At 37.1% G+C, this 18,039-nt stretch overlaps 1 protein-coding gene across 6 annotated transcripts in view; it reads left to right on the top strand.

The window, feature by feature from the left end:
• TRPS1 (transcriptional repressor GATA binding 1) overlaps window positions 1–18,039 on the top strand; it is a 213,230-nt gene that overhangs the window by 64,083 nt on the left and 131,108 nt on the right. For all 6 annotated transcript variants that reach the window (XM_061995561.1, XM_061995560.1, XM_061995563.1 and 3 more), the window contains one exon: window positions 1,138–1,741. In XM_061995561.1, the coding sequence (XP_061851545.1) occupies window positions 1,138–1,741 (604 nt within the window). The remainder of the gene's footprint in view (window positions 1–1,137; window positions 1,742–18,039) is intronic.

Below are 18,039 nucleotides of genomic sequence, written 5' to 3'. Positions count from 1 at the left end.
GAATTAATTGTAACAATTGGAATTGTCAGGGCAGTAACAGATTTCTAATACAAGTTTTGTCCTGTGTGGATAGCAAAAGGCTCAGTTTTTAGCTTGGCTAAAGTTGCTGTTGTGACTCTTAATGTCTGGGGTGTGGATGTGTGAATGTGCCTGTGGGGAGAATCTTTTGCAGAATTATGTATGTTCTGATGAAGGGCAGGAACAATATTTTACTCTGCGTTGGTATGATGCCGGGCGCAGTGGGGCCCAGAGCCTGACAGAGGCCTCTGACCGCTCCTGTGCTATAAACAATTATTCATAATGGTGTTAGAGAGCTCATAAACAGAGTTCTGTTTCTATGATAGATACAGTAAATGAGTAACATGTTCTCATGTAGCAACATATGCTTTACATAATTTAGTAATGCAGTACTTTATATAGGCTTTTAGAAGAAAAACAGGAAGGCGTGTTATTCCACACTGCTCCACAGCTTGTACCCAAGCAGAGAAACACAGTTTGTAATGACACAGTCAGCTATTTTGCTGCTACTTTAGAGCAACATCTTTTGAATGCCCACAGAGAACAAATAAGTACTGTCTGTTGTGTACAACCTTCTGTCCTTTGATGTATTCTTATCTGTAAGTTAACCAGGGCTCCATTGGAAAATCATTGTCAACCAAAAGCATATGAAATTGATGGAAAGCAAAGGAATTTTTCAAATATTAACTTTCAAGCATAGATCTGTATTGTACTAAGTGGTTTTTTTTCTGCAAAGAAAACTATCTTCTTCTAACTATTTGATTTGGATTGAAAAGAACATGTTAGTTCAGCGTTTCTGCCACAATAGAAAGTGAAAAGTGTATTGCAGCAAACTGAAGAGGAATAAACCACAAAATCCCCGTGAAAATTATGTGAAGCTTAGATTCTTATAGTGGAATGTGAATAAATAATAGCAAAGGATTGCAAGATATGGGGGTCAAATATAGCATTTTTTTCCACCCATATTTTGTAGGATACTTAAGTAAACCTAATTAGTTTATTTAGAGGATATCATACTGTAAGTTTTATTTATTTTCTTCATCTTGGTAGGTAAAACCACTGTGAGAGGGAAGGCCAAGGGGAGACTTTCACGTTAATACACTTCTTGTTTTTTTCCAGGAGAGTACACAACTGCTACAAATGCCGTCAGTGCAGCTTCACAGCTGTTGACACTCAGTCACTACTAGAGCACTTCAACACTGTGCACTGTCAGGAGATGGATGTCACTACAGCCAATGGGGAGGACAGTCATGGTATTTCGTCCGTCAAGGAGGAGCCAAAAATTGACCTCAAGGTCTATAGTCTGATTAATCCGGACCCCAAAATGGGGGAGTCCATATCTGACAGCATAGTGAAGAGGGAAAAGATAGAAGATAAGGAAGTGCTCAAGGAGAAAGGTTGGACTGACAGTCCCAGTGATGATCTTCGCAACATGACTTGGAGAGGAACAGACATTTTGAGGGGGAGCCCATCATACACACAGACCAGTTTAGGCTTATTGACCCCAGTGTCTGTTGGCCAAGAGCAGCCAAAGCCTTTAAGGGATAGTCCAAACGTAGAAGCTGCCCATCTTGCACGACCCATTTACAGCCTGGCAGTGGAGAGCAAGGGCTTCCTGCAGGGCGTGCCAGCCGGGGCGACGGAGAAGGCCGGGCAGCTCACACAGCCCTATCCTGGATCCGGGGACAGCAAGGCCAAGGATGAGTCCCAGTCCTTACTACGGGTAGGAAGCTCTCTTTTGTTTTTCTCCCTTTTTATGATTACATATGTGTTATGTTTAATTAGGCATGCAAATGATTTCTTCAGTTTCAGAGTAATATGATTGGCTTTTTTTTTTCATGCATGGAAAAAAAAAGCCCAAAAGCAAGGCAAGACTGAAAGACTCAAACTTGTAGAGCTAAAACAGCAGGTAAATGTTACAATGTGTTTGCATAAAACAATGACTGTATTGATGTAATATTAGTAAGTGAGTGCTTCTGCTTTTGCTGTTTAGCTCTGATTGAATTTTGTTTAATCATTCCAGCTAATTTTGCAGGTTGATGATGCATTTGAAGAAGGGAGGTTTAGAACCCCAGAAGGCTGCACATCTGTTACACTAAAACAACTAATCACCTTTTAAATTTTGTGGTGGTGTGACAGTTCACACTGAAGCAAGATTTAACATTATTAAATATCTAAGAATATGAAACCTGAGTTAAATATTAACAAAGAAGTAACTTTTTTTTTTTTTGATAAATCAACGTAAGTCAATTTTTACACTTGTGTGGTTGCCTTGGAAGCAAAACTAAAAGGAAAAAAGGGAAAAGGAAGGAGCTTGGGTGATAAGAATATATTTGAGGGTTTTCCTAACAAAAGGACCTATATATAAGGAACTTCCCTTTACATCAAGGTATGCTTTTCCCACTGTAGAGAAATCAGAGGTTAGAAAAGCTCTTAAAATTCAAAGGAGATGAAGAGGGAGACAAGTAAGTGCCTTTCTCCTGGAGTCATCACTATATGTTTTCAGGGGCTGCTCCCTATCTGAACTTCTAGAAACTTGCTACAGGAGCAGTCAGTCTCCAGACAAACTTCACTGGTGTGGAAGTGATGATCAGCTATTTTCCTTTATTGTCTTTGATAAGAACATTCATAACTATAACTTTCATTAATGTACGAGTGAACGTCAGAAGAAGACAAAAGGCAAGATAAATGTTCATTCCATGTTCTGCTAAGACTGTATATCTGTATATAGATATGTCTTACAAGCTTTTTTAAAAATGAAATCAGTGGTCTTAAAAATATTGCAGTTATGCTAATGATTAAATAACGTGTCTGTCAAAGTCTGCGTGCAGTTTAGGGGTACCACAATCTTTTGTGCCTTACAGGCCATGAATAGTTACTATCAGATTTTAAATGTATAAGAAGCAGGTTCCCTATTGCAAACCCGGATCTGTGCTCACTGCGAACAGCAGAATTATATTTCTGTCCTCCATTTAGAAAGATGTATAAAAATATATACATACATCTGTCTAGGAGTGGCATTCACGCTACACATATGATGCTAGTTACATCTCATGTCAATTCTTATAGTGTTTCTTAGCAGTTCACAGATGTATTGGCTACAGGAGCCAAATCTATTGTGGGTTATCAGAATACAAGTTATTTTGATTTATTTTTTGACTACTAAAGAATGAAAAAAACACAGCTAAAGGAATATCTGCAGAGGGATGTGGTAGCGTGCAGAATCAGTTCTATAAAGGTCTACATTTGGTTGGTAGCTGGAGCCTAAAATTTTAGTGAGTGGTCAAATAAGGCCTTTGTAGTATCAGTTTCAGCAATGCTGAATATAAAAGGGGAAATTGTACACTGTCTGCTTCTTAAGCCCTTTTTAAAAATAAGTTCAGACACTTTTAAAAAGTCTTTATACAAAAACACTAATTAATGTATTTCTTCAAATCAGTATTTTTTCAGTTTGGAAATATTTGGATCACTTTTGGATATTCAGAAGTAAGAAGTACCTGTCATTCTGGTTTCCTGGGGGGGGGGGGGCGAAGTATTATTTTTGTTTATTAGCAGTGTATAGAAATTAGTTCCTTGCATTTTAAAATGTGTAAAACCTAACTTTTATTTTATAAGATTTTAAAAGGATTTTTTAGTGGATTAGGTCTATACTGACTGACATTCTTCAAAGGAGTTACTTTTGTGTACACCTTCAGGTACCTCGTTCTTTGAACTTTGTTGTGCCCAGGACTTGTTTGTCTGAGTCTTTGTTAGAATATTTTAATTTTCTCTTTTTTCTTTGAAAGTTGTGCAAGTTGTGTTTGTCAGTTTGAAATATTTTTTAAAAAGGGAAGATTAACTTTCTACATCTACTGAATAGAGACCTTAATCATATGTTTCATCACTATTGATGGACAGGAAAAGAGTGGGAATTTGAACTTCTTGATGGAATGGGGTGATCTGAAGGACAGGAGATGGTGGAAGGCGAAGAAGAGTGGATCTATGAGTGATACTAATTCCCTATTTCTCTGGATCTGTGAAAAAGATCATAGAAACCTAACTCCTTTATTTTGCTATTGATGTAGTTTTCTGTAGAGATGGTTATGGGATGCAGTACTGGAGGCAGGAAATAAGAAGACAAAGTGATGGTCAGCTTGACCAGTGGGAGCTTAGTATTGGGTATTGTCTGACATATAGGTATGCCTGGAAGCTCACTTAGAAATTGTTCAGAAAATAACTTCCCTTTCATTCTAGAAAAAACCTAATTTTTTGTAATCTTCTGAAATAAAAAAAATACTCCGCATTATTAAGTAAATCTCTCATGATTATCCACTTTTTATTTTTCTAATTTGAAATAGAAGAAATAGCTGATTTTGTGCTAAAAGTTGGGCATTTCTAAAAGTGTGAAATCAATACCTACTTCTGGTATCATATAATGAATGCTTATGCAAAATACTGTATCCCAGGATGACTGCTGACTAGGAAACAAAATCTATAATAAAATCTCTGTGGACACCTTCTTTATTTTTTCTTTTTCCCCAAAGTTTGACACAGAGGAAGCCAAAAATTTGGGATTACTCAGTGAATAAACAATGTGAAAAATAGACTGAAAAAAAAAAAAACCTAACACATCCCTTTGGTTGTACAGGCTATTCAGTATTTATAAAGCAGTTCTGCTTATTACAAATGATTTGTAATGATTTGACACAAGCCATATTACCATGTGCTTTTCATTTCTGAGTTCTCTCATGACTGGGGGAAGGGAAAGCATAGATGATGTTTTTCACTTTTTTTTAAATAGATAGTGGTTAATACTGCAAGTGGGTTTTCTAGATACTGAGTTTAGGAGTGATTACAATCTTAATAAAATATCAAAACCAATACAGAGCAGCTGGGGAAGAGGTGAAAATCTAAAATTACCCACAGAAATCCCTAATGCCTACAGAATAAATGTAAAGTGTTGGAAATGGAGTGTTTGTCAGCTTTGCGTGTTGTGTAAGTCGTTTATATTCTTCTTTCTTGCATTCCTTCCATGCAGGATGGACATGTTCTCTCCCCAGACTACGTGCTATAGTAGATTATTTGTGGGAGTCATTAGGGTAGGATTTCTTTCCTTTTCAGCAGCTAAAAGGCCAAATGGCTTGTAACCTTTCAGGAGTTGGGGATGGTGCAGTGGTGATAGCTTGAACTCTGCGTATGTGCAAAGACACATAGGCAGTGGACGCACCTTTTTCCCCAAGAGCTTTTCCAAGCTGTGTGTATATAACAATCTTTCACAAGGGCTTGGTACACATCTGAATAGCTATAATTTATTTTTCATATTAAAATGTTTCCAGCAGCTGTACTTAACAGCAAATTGGTATGTTTTGCAAATGGGTATTACAAAAAATGTACCTCGGCATGGTACAATGTAGACATTATTTCTGCTCTTCCTTAGAGTAGCTGATTTTATAGTTTAAAGATTTGTTGATACTGGAAGGTCTATTGAGATGCAAAAATGTTCCTTTTTTAGGGTAGCACACTGGCAGCTAGCAGAATCCAGGCCAGGCAGATTGTTTAATGCTTTGACAATGCAGATCTTGGACAGCAGGAACTTTTTTTGCTAAACTGATTTTAAATGAAGTGTCCTGTTTTGGTATGTGTGGACACTGCACAACAAAGTTTTTCTACAAAATTGTGAATTGCAGCCTGAGCCTTCAGACCTATACACAAACCTAGTTAGGCAGCCTAAAGTTATCGGTAAACACTGTTGTCTTGCATCATAATTTAGCCAATGCAGATGCAGAACAGCACAGATCACTGTGTTCCGCCCGTGGTGTTGCACAGACCTGAAGGCGACAGGGAAATGCCTGGATATTAATTATAATTCATGTAATGGGGGCATTTGTGTACCTGTCAGAGATAGAGGTTGTCAAATCATTGCAAAAATACTGGTGCTTTTTATCATAGGCAGACTACAGGCTGTAACATAAAATATCTAACTGAAGTTATGTTAACTTTTGCAATAAGTTTTTCAAATAGGGCAAAGGATTAAATCAGTTCTTGTATTAAATCAAGATTATTTTGCACCATAATGGTCAGACTGTTCAATAGAAATCACTGTATTTTAAAAAAATGTCCATTTACTTTTGGAAGAGTTATTTTCTTTTTGTCTGTGGTATTTACCCTTGTGATATTTCATATAGTGTTCTGGCTAGAGCTAGTTACATGGCTTTAAATTTGGAGGAGACAGGAAATCAGAAAAAGTTATTTCTCCTCTCTCTTTTTTGCATTCTCCTGTGTGGCCAATTGACAGAGCTGATTTTAATATAAGCAATTGGTACGTATGTAGTAAATGTACATATAATTGATTCAATCATATAGGTAGGTAAAACCTGCCTCTGATGTTGGCAGAGGTATTGCTGCTGCCTTGAGCAGGAGCATGAGGAGCAGTATCGGAAGGAGTGGAATCCTGGTTTAAATGTAATTTCTCAGTGGTCACTACGGGGTAACGGATGGAAGTTTTTGTGCACTTTGGCCTTGTGTCCCACTTCCAACCACCTTTTGACAGCAACATCTTAATGATATATCCACAGAATTAAATTTAGTGCATATAATTGTATCACACATCTTAGATTTAAGTTGATGGAGGTCTTGAATGCTTCATGTCATCTCTTGGCCACTTTGGGAAAGAAAAAGCAGCCTTTTAAAGAAGCATCATCTGAAATAGTTTCTCTGTAGCCGCATCTCATTTTTTTCCCATTTCCTCTGACTCTGTTAGAGATCTTTCAGGAAGTATTTATAGTCAAGGCCATTCATTGCCATACAGGTCCTCTAATTAGCGGAGGGAAACTCAGCAGGCACTGTGTCTTACTAATGCACAGAGCTCTGTCAGGTCAGAGAGCTGCCAAAGTCTGTCTGTTTTTTCAGAAGCACCTGTTTCTACAAGTCTCTGCCTGGGAAGTCAGTGGGCTACTTTTTAAAATATAACTACATCCTGGAAAATGGCAAGAACCCTCCAACAAGGAAAATAAGAAAATAGTTAGGACTTGAAGACAAATGGTTTTGAAGCATTTGGTTTCCTGTGCAAAACTGAGGCGAGTAAAATCCCTGAGCTGTTAGAGGGCTCGCGAACAAAGCTGAAATAACTTTCCGAAGGTTTCAAGTAGTTTAGAAACAAACATGTACTTGGCTGCTTTTAGTAACTACTGGAACCAAACCCACAAGAAATTGAATGTTTTGCATTACTCATCCTGACAGAGTGATCAGATAGGACTAGAAAGTAACTTTTAGAAAAATGTTAACCTGCCCAATTAAAGGCATGTTTCTGGTTTTTGTGTGGGGTGTGTCTGTCATGTGGAGAGAGAACCCCACCTTGTGCATGTTTACCCACCCATCAGTGCATATTCTTTAGTTTTTCCCTTCTCTCCTTTACAAAATGTGGTTTAGAGGAGAATGAAATGATAAAATCATTATTTGGGTGGGGCATGGTAATAATGCAAAAGGGCAGCAGCTACGTCAAAATCCTTGATGAAAAGGTGAATCAGTATGTGGAACAAAGGGCTGGGGAGATCAGTATGGGCCCTGGGGCTGCTGCATAAGCAGCAGGATTTATTGAAGTTGCTATGATCAATAACAATGCTTCAAGTGGGGAGAACTGAGATAATTCTTGATTTAAAACAAGCTGCTTCATTCGGATGGGAGAGATGGTAATGAAGTTGAGAACAAAAGAGCGCTTTCTTGTATTGAACCAAGTGGCCAAAACAGATTGCCAATCAGTGTCAGATGCAATTAACTCAATTTTATATTATGCTTAACCAGTTTGGGTAGGAGAACCTCTCTTTTGCTCGCTCCAGTTTGATGTTTGTTGTCCCAGCACTGGTGGGAGTAAGAAGGGGCAGTGCACTGTTGTCACTTGGGTGCTGTAGACCTGTGCCAGGACCTTTGTTGGGTGAACATGGGTGGGTGCTCGAGGCAGCCACTCCATCCATAGCTTGGCCTAAGGGTCAGCGTAACCTGGAGGCCAGCGAGCCAGAGCTTCCCCCCTCAGGTCTCCTCCCTAGCTCAACCCCTCTGTGTTACCCAGCCACGCTTGTTGACACTTAACCCAGTCCTGCAGCCCTTGTTCATACCCACTTGCTGCAAACAGGACACACTGAATGAGGAAACATTATTCCATTAGGTATAAGCAGTCCTGGTAATGAGCTTTTGTTTTTTTCTTTCACTGTCTTCAAATACATTCCTGAGTTTTTATGTGGGGATTTTTTGTGTGGTTTTATTTTTTTTTTAAATTGTGCTCATAGTGGATACAGCTCAGTTAAAACAGTGTCAGGGTATGGAGCACAGCTGTGGGCACTGCAAAGGCAAGCAGCACAGCAGCAGCTCCTTCCAGTCTAAACAATTCTGAGAACTGTCAATGGGAAGCGTTGTTTAAACTGGGACGTAAGTAAACATGGCTTCTCGCACAATGACTAATTTCAATAATTAGCTGAGTTTCTCCAAAGTTTTGAAAAGTGCAACTGTAACTTCTCTACAGGCCTATTATTGTTCTGTACTGCTAGTAGTACTTAGCATTAGATTATATACCTGAAGTGAAACAGAAACTTTAATTGTATTTAAAAACTAAGGATAATCCTTGCCAAAATGGATCCAATAGAAAACACACATTCATGTCCAAGGGCAGAACTTGCTGCTAACTTGTAGATTTTCAATGGAAAATTAAATTTCATAGATGAATGCAGGCAAGGATTGCACGTAATTTTGTTTTTGCCTGAAGTACTATGGTGCTGAACAGTGAAAATGTCTATGAAGATACCTTTAACATCTAGAAGTGCAGAGCTGCTTTCTGTGTGGAATTTCAGACAACCCTTTACATATATTTAGTAATTAAAAGTCAAAATATTCTCTTAGAGGAGGGATATTATGTTAAGATAGTGAATAAATATTTAGTTCATTGGACTAAGAAGGGAGCATTGTAATTATAATTGATTTGAAGGAATCCAGATGCTATCCACATCTGAACAAATTCAAAATAATAAAGATTTAAAAACAGATTTATGAATAAACAGTGCACAAACATGTGATTTTTCCATGGAGGTATCTGGAGGTTAATATACCCAGTTAAAAATGACAAGTAGTGAAAATAGTTGTTATATGGACAGATGTGTGCTGAGGGGAAAAAAAAAATGTGTGTGAGATATCTAAAAGATTTTCTGGAATATCTTTTGTTACTTTAACTCTCCTCAGAATATGCATGTGGCCACCTTGGAAGTAGTCTTAATTTTAAGATCTGTAATGTAGCACAATTGATTTACTGAACAATTTCCTGCCTAATATAATTAATTTACTTCTTGTACAAAGTTCTGTTTTTAAAATGAAGCTTTATAATGGCTAAATCATTCTGTTTTTCTAAGCATTTTTCTAAGTAGCATTATGTATACTTTAGAAAATCTTACAATCTTTTTTGTAGTGATAAAATAATATGTGTAATATAAATCTGTTGATATATATATTGCATATTACATTATTTAGAGTTCAGATAAGATATAATTTGTGCATAAAGATGAGTGGAGGAATAAGGATGTTCTCTCTTTTTGTACTGCACAGAATTAGATTTCTGAAACAAATGGTGTGGTGGTAGCTCAGGCTGTGCAACATTTTGCAGGTAGCTTGCAAATGGACTTTGAAATCTTTGCTGAGTTTAGGTGTCCCTGTGCTGCCTGAGATTTGCAAATCTCAAGTTGGTGAATTGTATTTGTCCTAATTAGATGGTTAATTCCCTATGATTTCTTGACTTCTCTGGGCCTTAGTCTCTCATTTCTATCTGTAAAATGGCAAGAAGGGCAGTTTCTTGTCACCAAAGGCGAAAGTGAAGAGAGATAAACTGAACTCTGTATTGTGTTACACTATGCTGATAGCAATAAGAGCCTGATCCACACACATCCTGAATCAACATTCCCAGTTAACTTCTTTGGGTATGATGTAAATTTTTGCAAGAATACCAGAAAAAGAGAAAAATAAAGAAATGGATTATAATTTTAATTTTAACTTTGTTCAAATTTCTACTTTTTCCTTCAGCCTGCAGGGGAAAAAAAAAAGAGAAAGCAGGAATTTTGGAGTGAGGCATTTGCATTTCTTGTTTGACTTTGACCTAATTTTGGTTTATGTGCCTCTGATGTGTATAGTGGCAAACTACACGTTTTCACTTATGGAAAGAAGTCTTTTAACGATGGCTTACAATGCAGTCTTTAATCATGTGAGTTGCCTCTAGCACTTGCTGAGAGTAAAATTCCACCCTCTCCATTTTCAGATGGGTTGCATTATTGACTGTTTCTACTTGCAAGACTGTGATTTGAAAATTGTGTTTAAATTAAAAAAAAACGAGGAAAAAGGCGAAGTAATCAGAACATTTGTCAAGGAATTTATTATGAATGGGAACGAGGAGAAAAGCAAACAAGCTTGGAATGAGTTTTAATTCACATGTTATTCTGGGAGCCTACAATTTCTGGTGAGAAAATGGCATATTTTAGGTCTATTTCCCCCAGTTTTTTGGCATGTAGCAATGCCTGTTTTGTTCAGTCAGATGTTCAAATGGGAATTTTAGATGCTTAGAACTAATTTTAGTAGGTGGGGGGCAAATTTATTATGATGCTACAAATAGAGTTTGATCACAGCTGCTTCACTACAATTATAAAAATCGGCTGTGAATCACTTAAAATATATTTACTGGTTACAAAAAAAATAATAATCTTATCTATACAAAACTCTGTCTTGTTTCCCTTACGGTTCTGAGTATCTCTTCACTTACAGAGACAGTATTTTGAATCTGACTTCATCATGTTGCCAGAGTATTTTCATGCGGCTCAGCCTCTGATCCCCAACAGTGACAGTGGACTCAAATGACTTCCATTCTTTCCTAAAGAAACTGTATCTTTTTGTGTTTTGTGAATTTCTGAGCTTGCTCTGAAATTACTGTAAATCACACACAGATCTCTTCAAACTTATTAAAAAAAAATGTTAGAAACTTCACTGGAAGTTGGGCACTTCAAAGCTTTCGCTACTCCAGTCTGTACATGACTAAAAGGCTGTAAGGCAGACACCGCAAGGTGAAAGCTTTCAAATCAAAGCAAAACTTAATATACCGCTATTATCCCCTTTATAAGACATATGGAAAATAATATCTTTACATATTTATGAGTTTTTTTCTGATAGCAACTTCTTTAATGTTCATGGGATTATGCTTTTGAGTTAGCAGAGAAAGCACTGACTTACACTACATATTTTTTCAACATTTCATGGCACCTCCACTCCCAACTCAAAGTGGATGTATTCCAGATCTGTTTAAAAGTTTGTATTGTGCAGAATAAGCTTAGTCAGCCTGTTTCTTGAGAAAAGCATTTTCTTCACAATTCAGTTAATGGACTCAGCTATGGTGATCATTTTGGCATTCCTCCCTGCAGCTGATAAAGAAGACAAACATCTGTGAAGGTCTCCATTGGCATTAGCACAGTACCTGTTAGTGTATTACCAAAATTCATTTCTATTTGACTGAAGGATGCTAGAAACTTAAATATTTCCTTTAAAAAAAAATTCTCATAAATACAACCTTATGCAGTGTTTGAAGGATGGGGAAAGATAATGGAAACCTTGATTAAAATCTTCTAGGCTTCAAGGTTTGTGAACAGTTTGGCACCTACATATGTTTGTGTGCATACATGTGTTTTACTGTTTGTTTTACTAATTATCTATTAAGTTTAAAAATCAGAATGAAATTAAAAAAATCATATATATATATTAAAAATTACAAGACTTTTCCACTGAACATTGAATTTCTGTAGTTATTTAGCCAAATGGACTGTAGGACTTATATTAATTTTTAAAGCAAAGATTATGTTACAACCTTACTGATTTTTCCATTCCATAAAATTATGTTCTACTTAGTAGAAGTTTTAAATCTGAGTGGTTTTTAAAAAAAATATTTTGATGCCCTTAGGACCATAAACCTAATCGTCACTTAATCAGTTTGCCTTTGCTTTGTAATAGCCAACCAAACGGTTGAAGGGTAGAGGTCTTTGCAGTGGTTATCTGTAAGAACCACCAGAGAAGGTTTGATGTAGAGACTTCTAAAAAAATTAAAAGGATAGTTGCTGTCTGTCAAGTTTGGTCCATTGGCTTCTTGGTATAGTGTTCAACTAAGTGACTCCTCACGGTAAGATCAAGCTTTAGTCAAACCTCATGACCAGGAAGTACATTTCAGGAAAGGTGTTTCATTCCACTTCTGTGTCCAGATTGGCACTGGTGTAAACCTCTAGACTGAAGTTTTTCTGCTATGTATAATTTCAGTGAGTGAACAGATAGCATGTATCACTGCTAGAGGTATTTGAAGGCTTTCTCAGTAATAACATCTTTAAGAAGTGAAGCATAAGCCATTTTGGACACCAGTCTCCCAGTACACCACTGTGGTAAGGAATGAACACTTTAAAAACCACTGAGTTGAAAAATGCTTTATCTGCACTCCTTGTGTCCTTGGCAAAGAAGTTAAATTTGGTAGGAAGTTAACAAGACCCATCCATCTATCCACATTGAAGGGCTCCCAGTGCCTGGAGAGCTGCAGGATGTGCCTCCTGGTGCTCTGCCTGGCTGTGGGTGCCTCCAGACCCTTGCTGTCAGCTATTTTTATCAGTATAGATCTGCTTCCCTCTTTGCTTGGCCTGTTTGCAAGGAAACTTCACTGTAAACTCTCTTGTCTCTTTTAGCTTGGTTTGGCTCTCTCCTTCATCAATCTTTTCTGGAACTCAGTTTTCTAAGGTAAAAGTCATTGAAATTCTCTGAATTTGGAGCTTTCTTTTGGAAGAAAAAATACCAAACCATTTATTCTAAGAATTTTCTAGGCTTTCTGATCCACCTTTCCTAAAATATACATTGTCTGTGTCACAAATGGAGGCTTCCTGACGGGGAGAGATTCAGCAAAATTGTCTAAATCTTCTTCTCAGCATTTGCACTTTGCCACAGTTGGAGACAGGGCACTGGTCTGTATGGGCTTTGCTCTGACAGGTTCCTTCTTGCATGCCTACTAACATGCACATAAATGGCCCCAGTGATCTGATATGTTCTTACCAAAAATATTCTCATGGCCTTAGTTGCTTTCATCAGCACCACTAAGTAAACCTCAGCTAGTGGAAGGAGACATGTTGGAGCACAGCAGAAGAACAGAATGGATGAAACTACAAATTGTTAGTCTGTTAAACACAGATTATGTCTTTGGGTACAAATTCCATTAGTGACTGAATGAGTCTGGATGGGTAGTAGCTTGTGGAAGTATTTGTTATGACAAAACCAACTTTTCATTAATAGACAAAGTTATCCTGTTTTCCTCTGTAGTCTGGCCAACATCAAAATGTTTCAAACTAATTTCAGACTTGTAAAACACTGTCTATCAGATACAGACATATGGATTGAACTAGTAATTTGCTTGCCATCTGCTGATAAAGGAAGCAAGGCGTCTAAGTAGAAAATGAAGAAAATTACCCCACTCCCCCTCACTGGAATGGTCATATGGTGCCTTTAGTAGTTGTTTGTATTGACATTTTTATTGATTGTTATGTAAAGTGTTACATTGCATTGACCTGCATCTGCTTTCAGTCTGGTAATTATGATTTTTTTTAGTTTACAAAATATTCATAATCATTTGAACCTATAAAAAAAAGATACTTAAAAAAATAACCCACTTTAAATCTGGGAAAAAAGTGAAATTGATAACCATAGTTCTTATTGTGCAAAACAGGAATAAACATGTTCTTTTGCTTGGAAAAGAGAAAAACCCTAAATGTTACTGACTAGAGTTAATTAAAATTCTAATTTTTTTTAGTCAAAATTTCCCCTTTCCTCATGAAAGATAGGATAGAGGCCAGGAAAAACAATGCAACTCCTGACATAAAACCAACCAACCAACCAAACTTGCCAAAACTTTTCTGCTTAGGGGAAAATGGATACCTGAGCTTTTTAAGTTTTTCCCTCAGAGTCTTCTTTCACCAGCCCTAATGGTTTATGCAGGGCCAGAGTTTGTCCTCCAAACCTTTGCAAAGGCTGAGCTGTTTCGTCTGTGGATGATTGACTCGCAGGGGCTGAGAGGCGTCTGTGCCTGGCTGCTGCCGGGGCTGGCTGCCGGGGCTGCAGCGCTGTAGTGTTGGGGGCGATCCCTCGGTGTGGTGCTTTGCCTCGTTGCTAGCCTCGAGAAGCTGCAGGCTGTAAGCGTTGAGGATTTGGTTCCTCAAACTGTAGGCTTCTTATTTCAGCATATAGGCCCTCATTTTCTGTGGAAAGAGTAGTAATGAGTCCAGAATGAACATTTATTCCTGTAGTTAATGCTTCTTATCTGCTTGTCCATTTTAATAGAGCACTGAGAAATTTTCTTCTTATAAGAGACATAGCAAGTACAAAGTGCAGTAACATCTCAGTAGGCATGCAGCTTTTATAGGTAGTAAAATTCATTCGCAGTCAATACTCAAATACCTGGAACTTTGGTTAGTTTCATAGTAAATAGTTATTTGAGCCTAGGTTCTCCATGTTTGCATAATGACAAGTATTTTATTTTTCATAGATTTCAGTGATCTGTTTTGAACAGATAGTGGTAAAAACACTCAGGAGCTGTAATCTTAACCATGAGTATTGACCTGCCAGGAATGTAGGAAGTAAAAAATACACCTAAGAATTTCTATATGTGCTCTATAAGTGAAAGTAATATGGAAAGTCACTATTAGTCAGATAGAGTGTTTTCTCTTTTGTAAGTATCTTTGGTTTTCTGAAAACTGATGTGCCTTGTAATGACATGCAAGGTCTGTGAACAGTGCAGATACCTACTACACGCTGCCTTTTCTCTTCTGAGTGTGCTTCTGTATGGTTTCACTTGAAAAAAGCGAAAAAGTTACATAAATCACAAGTTTTCCACTGTATAGAGTTAATTGCCATTTTACATTTGGAATTTACACTATGCAGATAGTTATTGCAACAGGAGCAACATTTTAACAGATGGACATTTGTTGCAGATGTACATATAGGAGTTGATTTCTGTGACAGCAAGAAATCTGCAAATGTAAGAAGAAAATTTAGATAGTATTGATGAAGTAAAAGCTTAGGTAAATGTAGTGCTCCTGTAGTGGTTTATGGAAGGCATTAAACTCCAAGTAGTACAACTGGTAGTACCATTACAGAATCACAGAATGGTACAGTTTGCCACATACTTCCCCTCTGTTTTTTTATGGCTTAAGCTGCATCTGATATGCTCATTCTGTCCTTGCATTGTGTTTCTATGCCATGTTCCAGCACACTGTGTCTAGATCTAGTCTGCATTTGATGGACCTATTGTTTTTTGTTGTAGTTTTATTTCACTGAAAACATCAGGACTCTCTATTTGCCTTATTTTCCTCATGGTAAATGTTAATATTTACAGCATATGCTGAGAAGTACAAGTCCAGAGAAATTTTATCCTTTTAAAATCTTTAAAGTAGGGTTGTGGGTTTCTTTTTGGGTTTTTTTTTTTTTTTTGAGTAAGACTTATCATGCTGTACAGTATCTGAAAATTCCTATGTTTGTAATGCTTTGAAACACGTATTGCAATTGATAAAATATAGGTAATTACAGCATTATTTTTGAGTACGCTGACCACAGCAACGGAGCCAAATTACTACTAAGAAGATGGTGCTTAACAATAATCAGGTTATCAGGTATTTAGCCTTCTGTTGCCTACTGGAAAACTGGTAAAGTTGCTGTTGATGAGCATATTAAATAGCTCTTCACAGGTTAATGTTTGTAAGTCTACTATGTAGCTTGGAAAACTGCCTCTAGAGGAGATGAGAGTATGTATGATCGATGGGGTAGGAGGAGCCGTGATCCCTTTTTTTAAGACAGGCTGTATGATTTGTGAAAAATGCAGATTTCTTTTGTGCTTCTGTTGATGCATATTTTTATTATATAGTAGGTTCCAAAGAACACTGAGATTTATGAACATTAGCAAATTGCTTTTGGAAGATTGGATATGAGGTAGTTCATAAGCAGAAAGGTTTATAAAAAATAGCTAAAATTTTGTATGTCTAGTATACACTTATCTCTCGTCTATCAGAGCTGTTCTTTCGCAGACCAAATTGCCTTACTGTGATACTATCACACTTCTGACATGAACAAATGGTTTCAAAACTATTCATGTCAGGTTAAGATGGTGAGAACAGAAGATAGACATGAGAACTGGGACTGTATAAACAACATACTCCCATCACCAGACTAACAGAGGTCCAAAGAAGTGGCAGCATCATTCTCGCTGCTCAGGCATTTGCCAGCACACTATTCCCCCCTTCCCCAGCACAAGAGAATTGACTGCAACTGTTTATTTTCAACACATGTTTGATATCTTTGTCTGTCTGTCTGTAGATCAGCTGTGCCTTGTTAGGGACTTTACTCATGAGCCCTGAGAATCTTGCTCAACCTTTCATCTGCCTGCCATGTAACTGTGGTTTGTTAGAAATAACTGAGAAAAAATGTAAACTTACTGAAATGACTAAGAAGTCTATAGTCAGTGTCAAAGGAGAGAGGGAATGGACTGAATTGAGGGTGTATGTAAAAGATTAGTCTGTGCCTTCTCATATATATGTATATTATCTCTCTAGATGGAGAAAGAAAAATGTAACAGTTTTTTTTGCCCTTTGTGAAATGTCAGAAAGGGTATTTCAGCCTGACCAATTCCTTTTAGTCTTGAGGTTTCTCTTTGTACTGTCCAAAGGCATAAGAGTGTGGTATTCACAGCTTTATTTTATACCAGAATATAAGAAACCCTTGGCGCTATATATATATTTATATATATGTGTGTATGTATCTCAAATGCCATATTTATATGAGTGAACTCACGTAGTTCAGTGAAAAGGCTGTAGAGACACTGATGAGGCTAATGGAAACATGGCAGCAATGGGAAACAAATTTGAAAGGCTTGTGCTTTCTCCACTATAACCTTATAATTGATCCTCCTGTTCAGCATTGCTTGTATGAATCGTGGATTAAAAAAATGCTATTTATGAAGAAGTCATAGGTTTCGGGTGAAGCTGCTGTGATATGAAAGCTGTAGATATGAAAGCTGTTTTTACTTGGAGGAAGATTTGCTCTTTTTCTGGCCCATTTGCAGACTGTAGAGTGCCGTTGATGGACTGAGGTGGAGTTTAGTGCTTACTTCCACTCCACACAAGTTATTCAAGTGTCTCAATAGGAATTAAATGGAATATTTTTTGGATATGCGTACCAGTGCCTTCACAGAATTATACTTGTGTTGCTGCTATTCTCTGCTAAACCAGGAAGACTCCATCTGGAGTTTAGCCAAGTTTTCAAAGTACTGATATTGTCCATAGTCAGGGCAGAATTATCAAAAAGCATGGATTTTCCGTAGGATTTTTTTTTTTAAATTAAACTATATTCATTATCTTGCTTTTGTCAAAAGCACTTCAGCTGGTCTTGGTTTCTAGTCATATCACAGTTGTGAAGTAAGAGTTGTTTTTAGTAGCTGTCAAATATTTTGGCCTACCATTTCTTCTCTCTAAACTGTTTAAATATGCTTTATAAATCTATATCATCAAAATCATAAGTCACACACAAACCTGATGAAGAACAGCATCTATTTTACCATAAAATACCATTATTTTTTATAGACACTTTTAGATATGTAAATGAGCTTGAAACATATTAACATAAATACTTCCAAAAGGAAATTTTAAATGTATGCCTTTTCCCCTCTGTGAGGATTTTCTGGAGAACTTTACCATGACCGGTGTGGCTATATCACTCTCTTGTTAGTATGTGCAGAATGTCAGCCTGCCTCACATCCTATTCCAGGAGAAACTGTTGAAAGATTTAAGTTATCCTCCATTAATGATACTGGAAGAACAAATAGCTGAAATATGCTGACACTTGCGCTAATGAAAAGCAGTAAGAAGAAAAAAAAAAAAGAACTTTTTGTCTCATTCTTGTTGAAATATTAGATTAGATTATTTAAGACCCAACGTTTGATTTGGTTTTGTAAATAGCAAG

The sequence above is a fragment of the Colius striatus genome, chromosome 4, assembly GCF_028858725.1.
Source record: "Colius striatus isolate bColStr4 chromosome 4, bColStr4.1.hap1, whole genome shotgun sequence".
In the NCBI taxonomy this organism is placed as follows: Eukaryota; Metazoa; Chordata; class Aves; order Coliiformes; family Coliidae; genus Colius; species Colius striatus.
The sequence above is the reverse complement of the archived record's forward strand: the minus strand, read 5'-3'. Positions and strand labels throughout refer to the sequence as shown.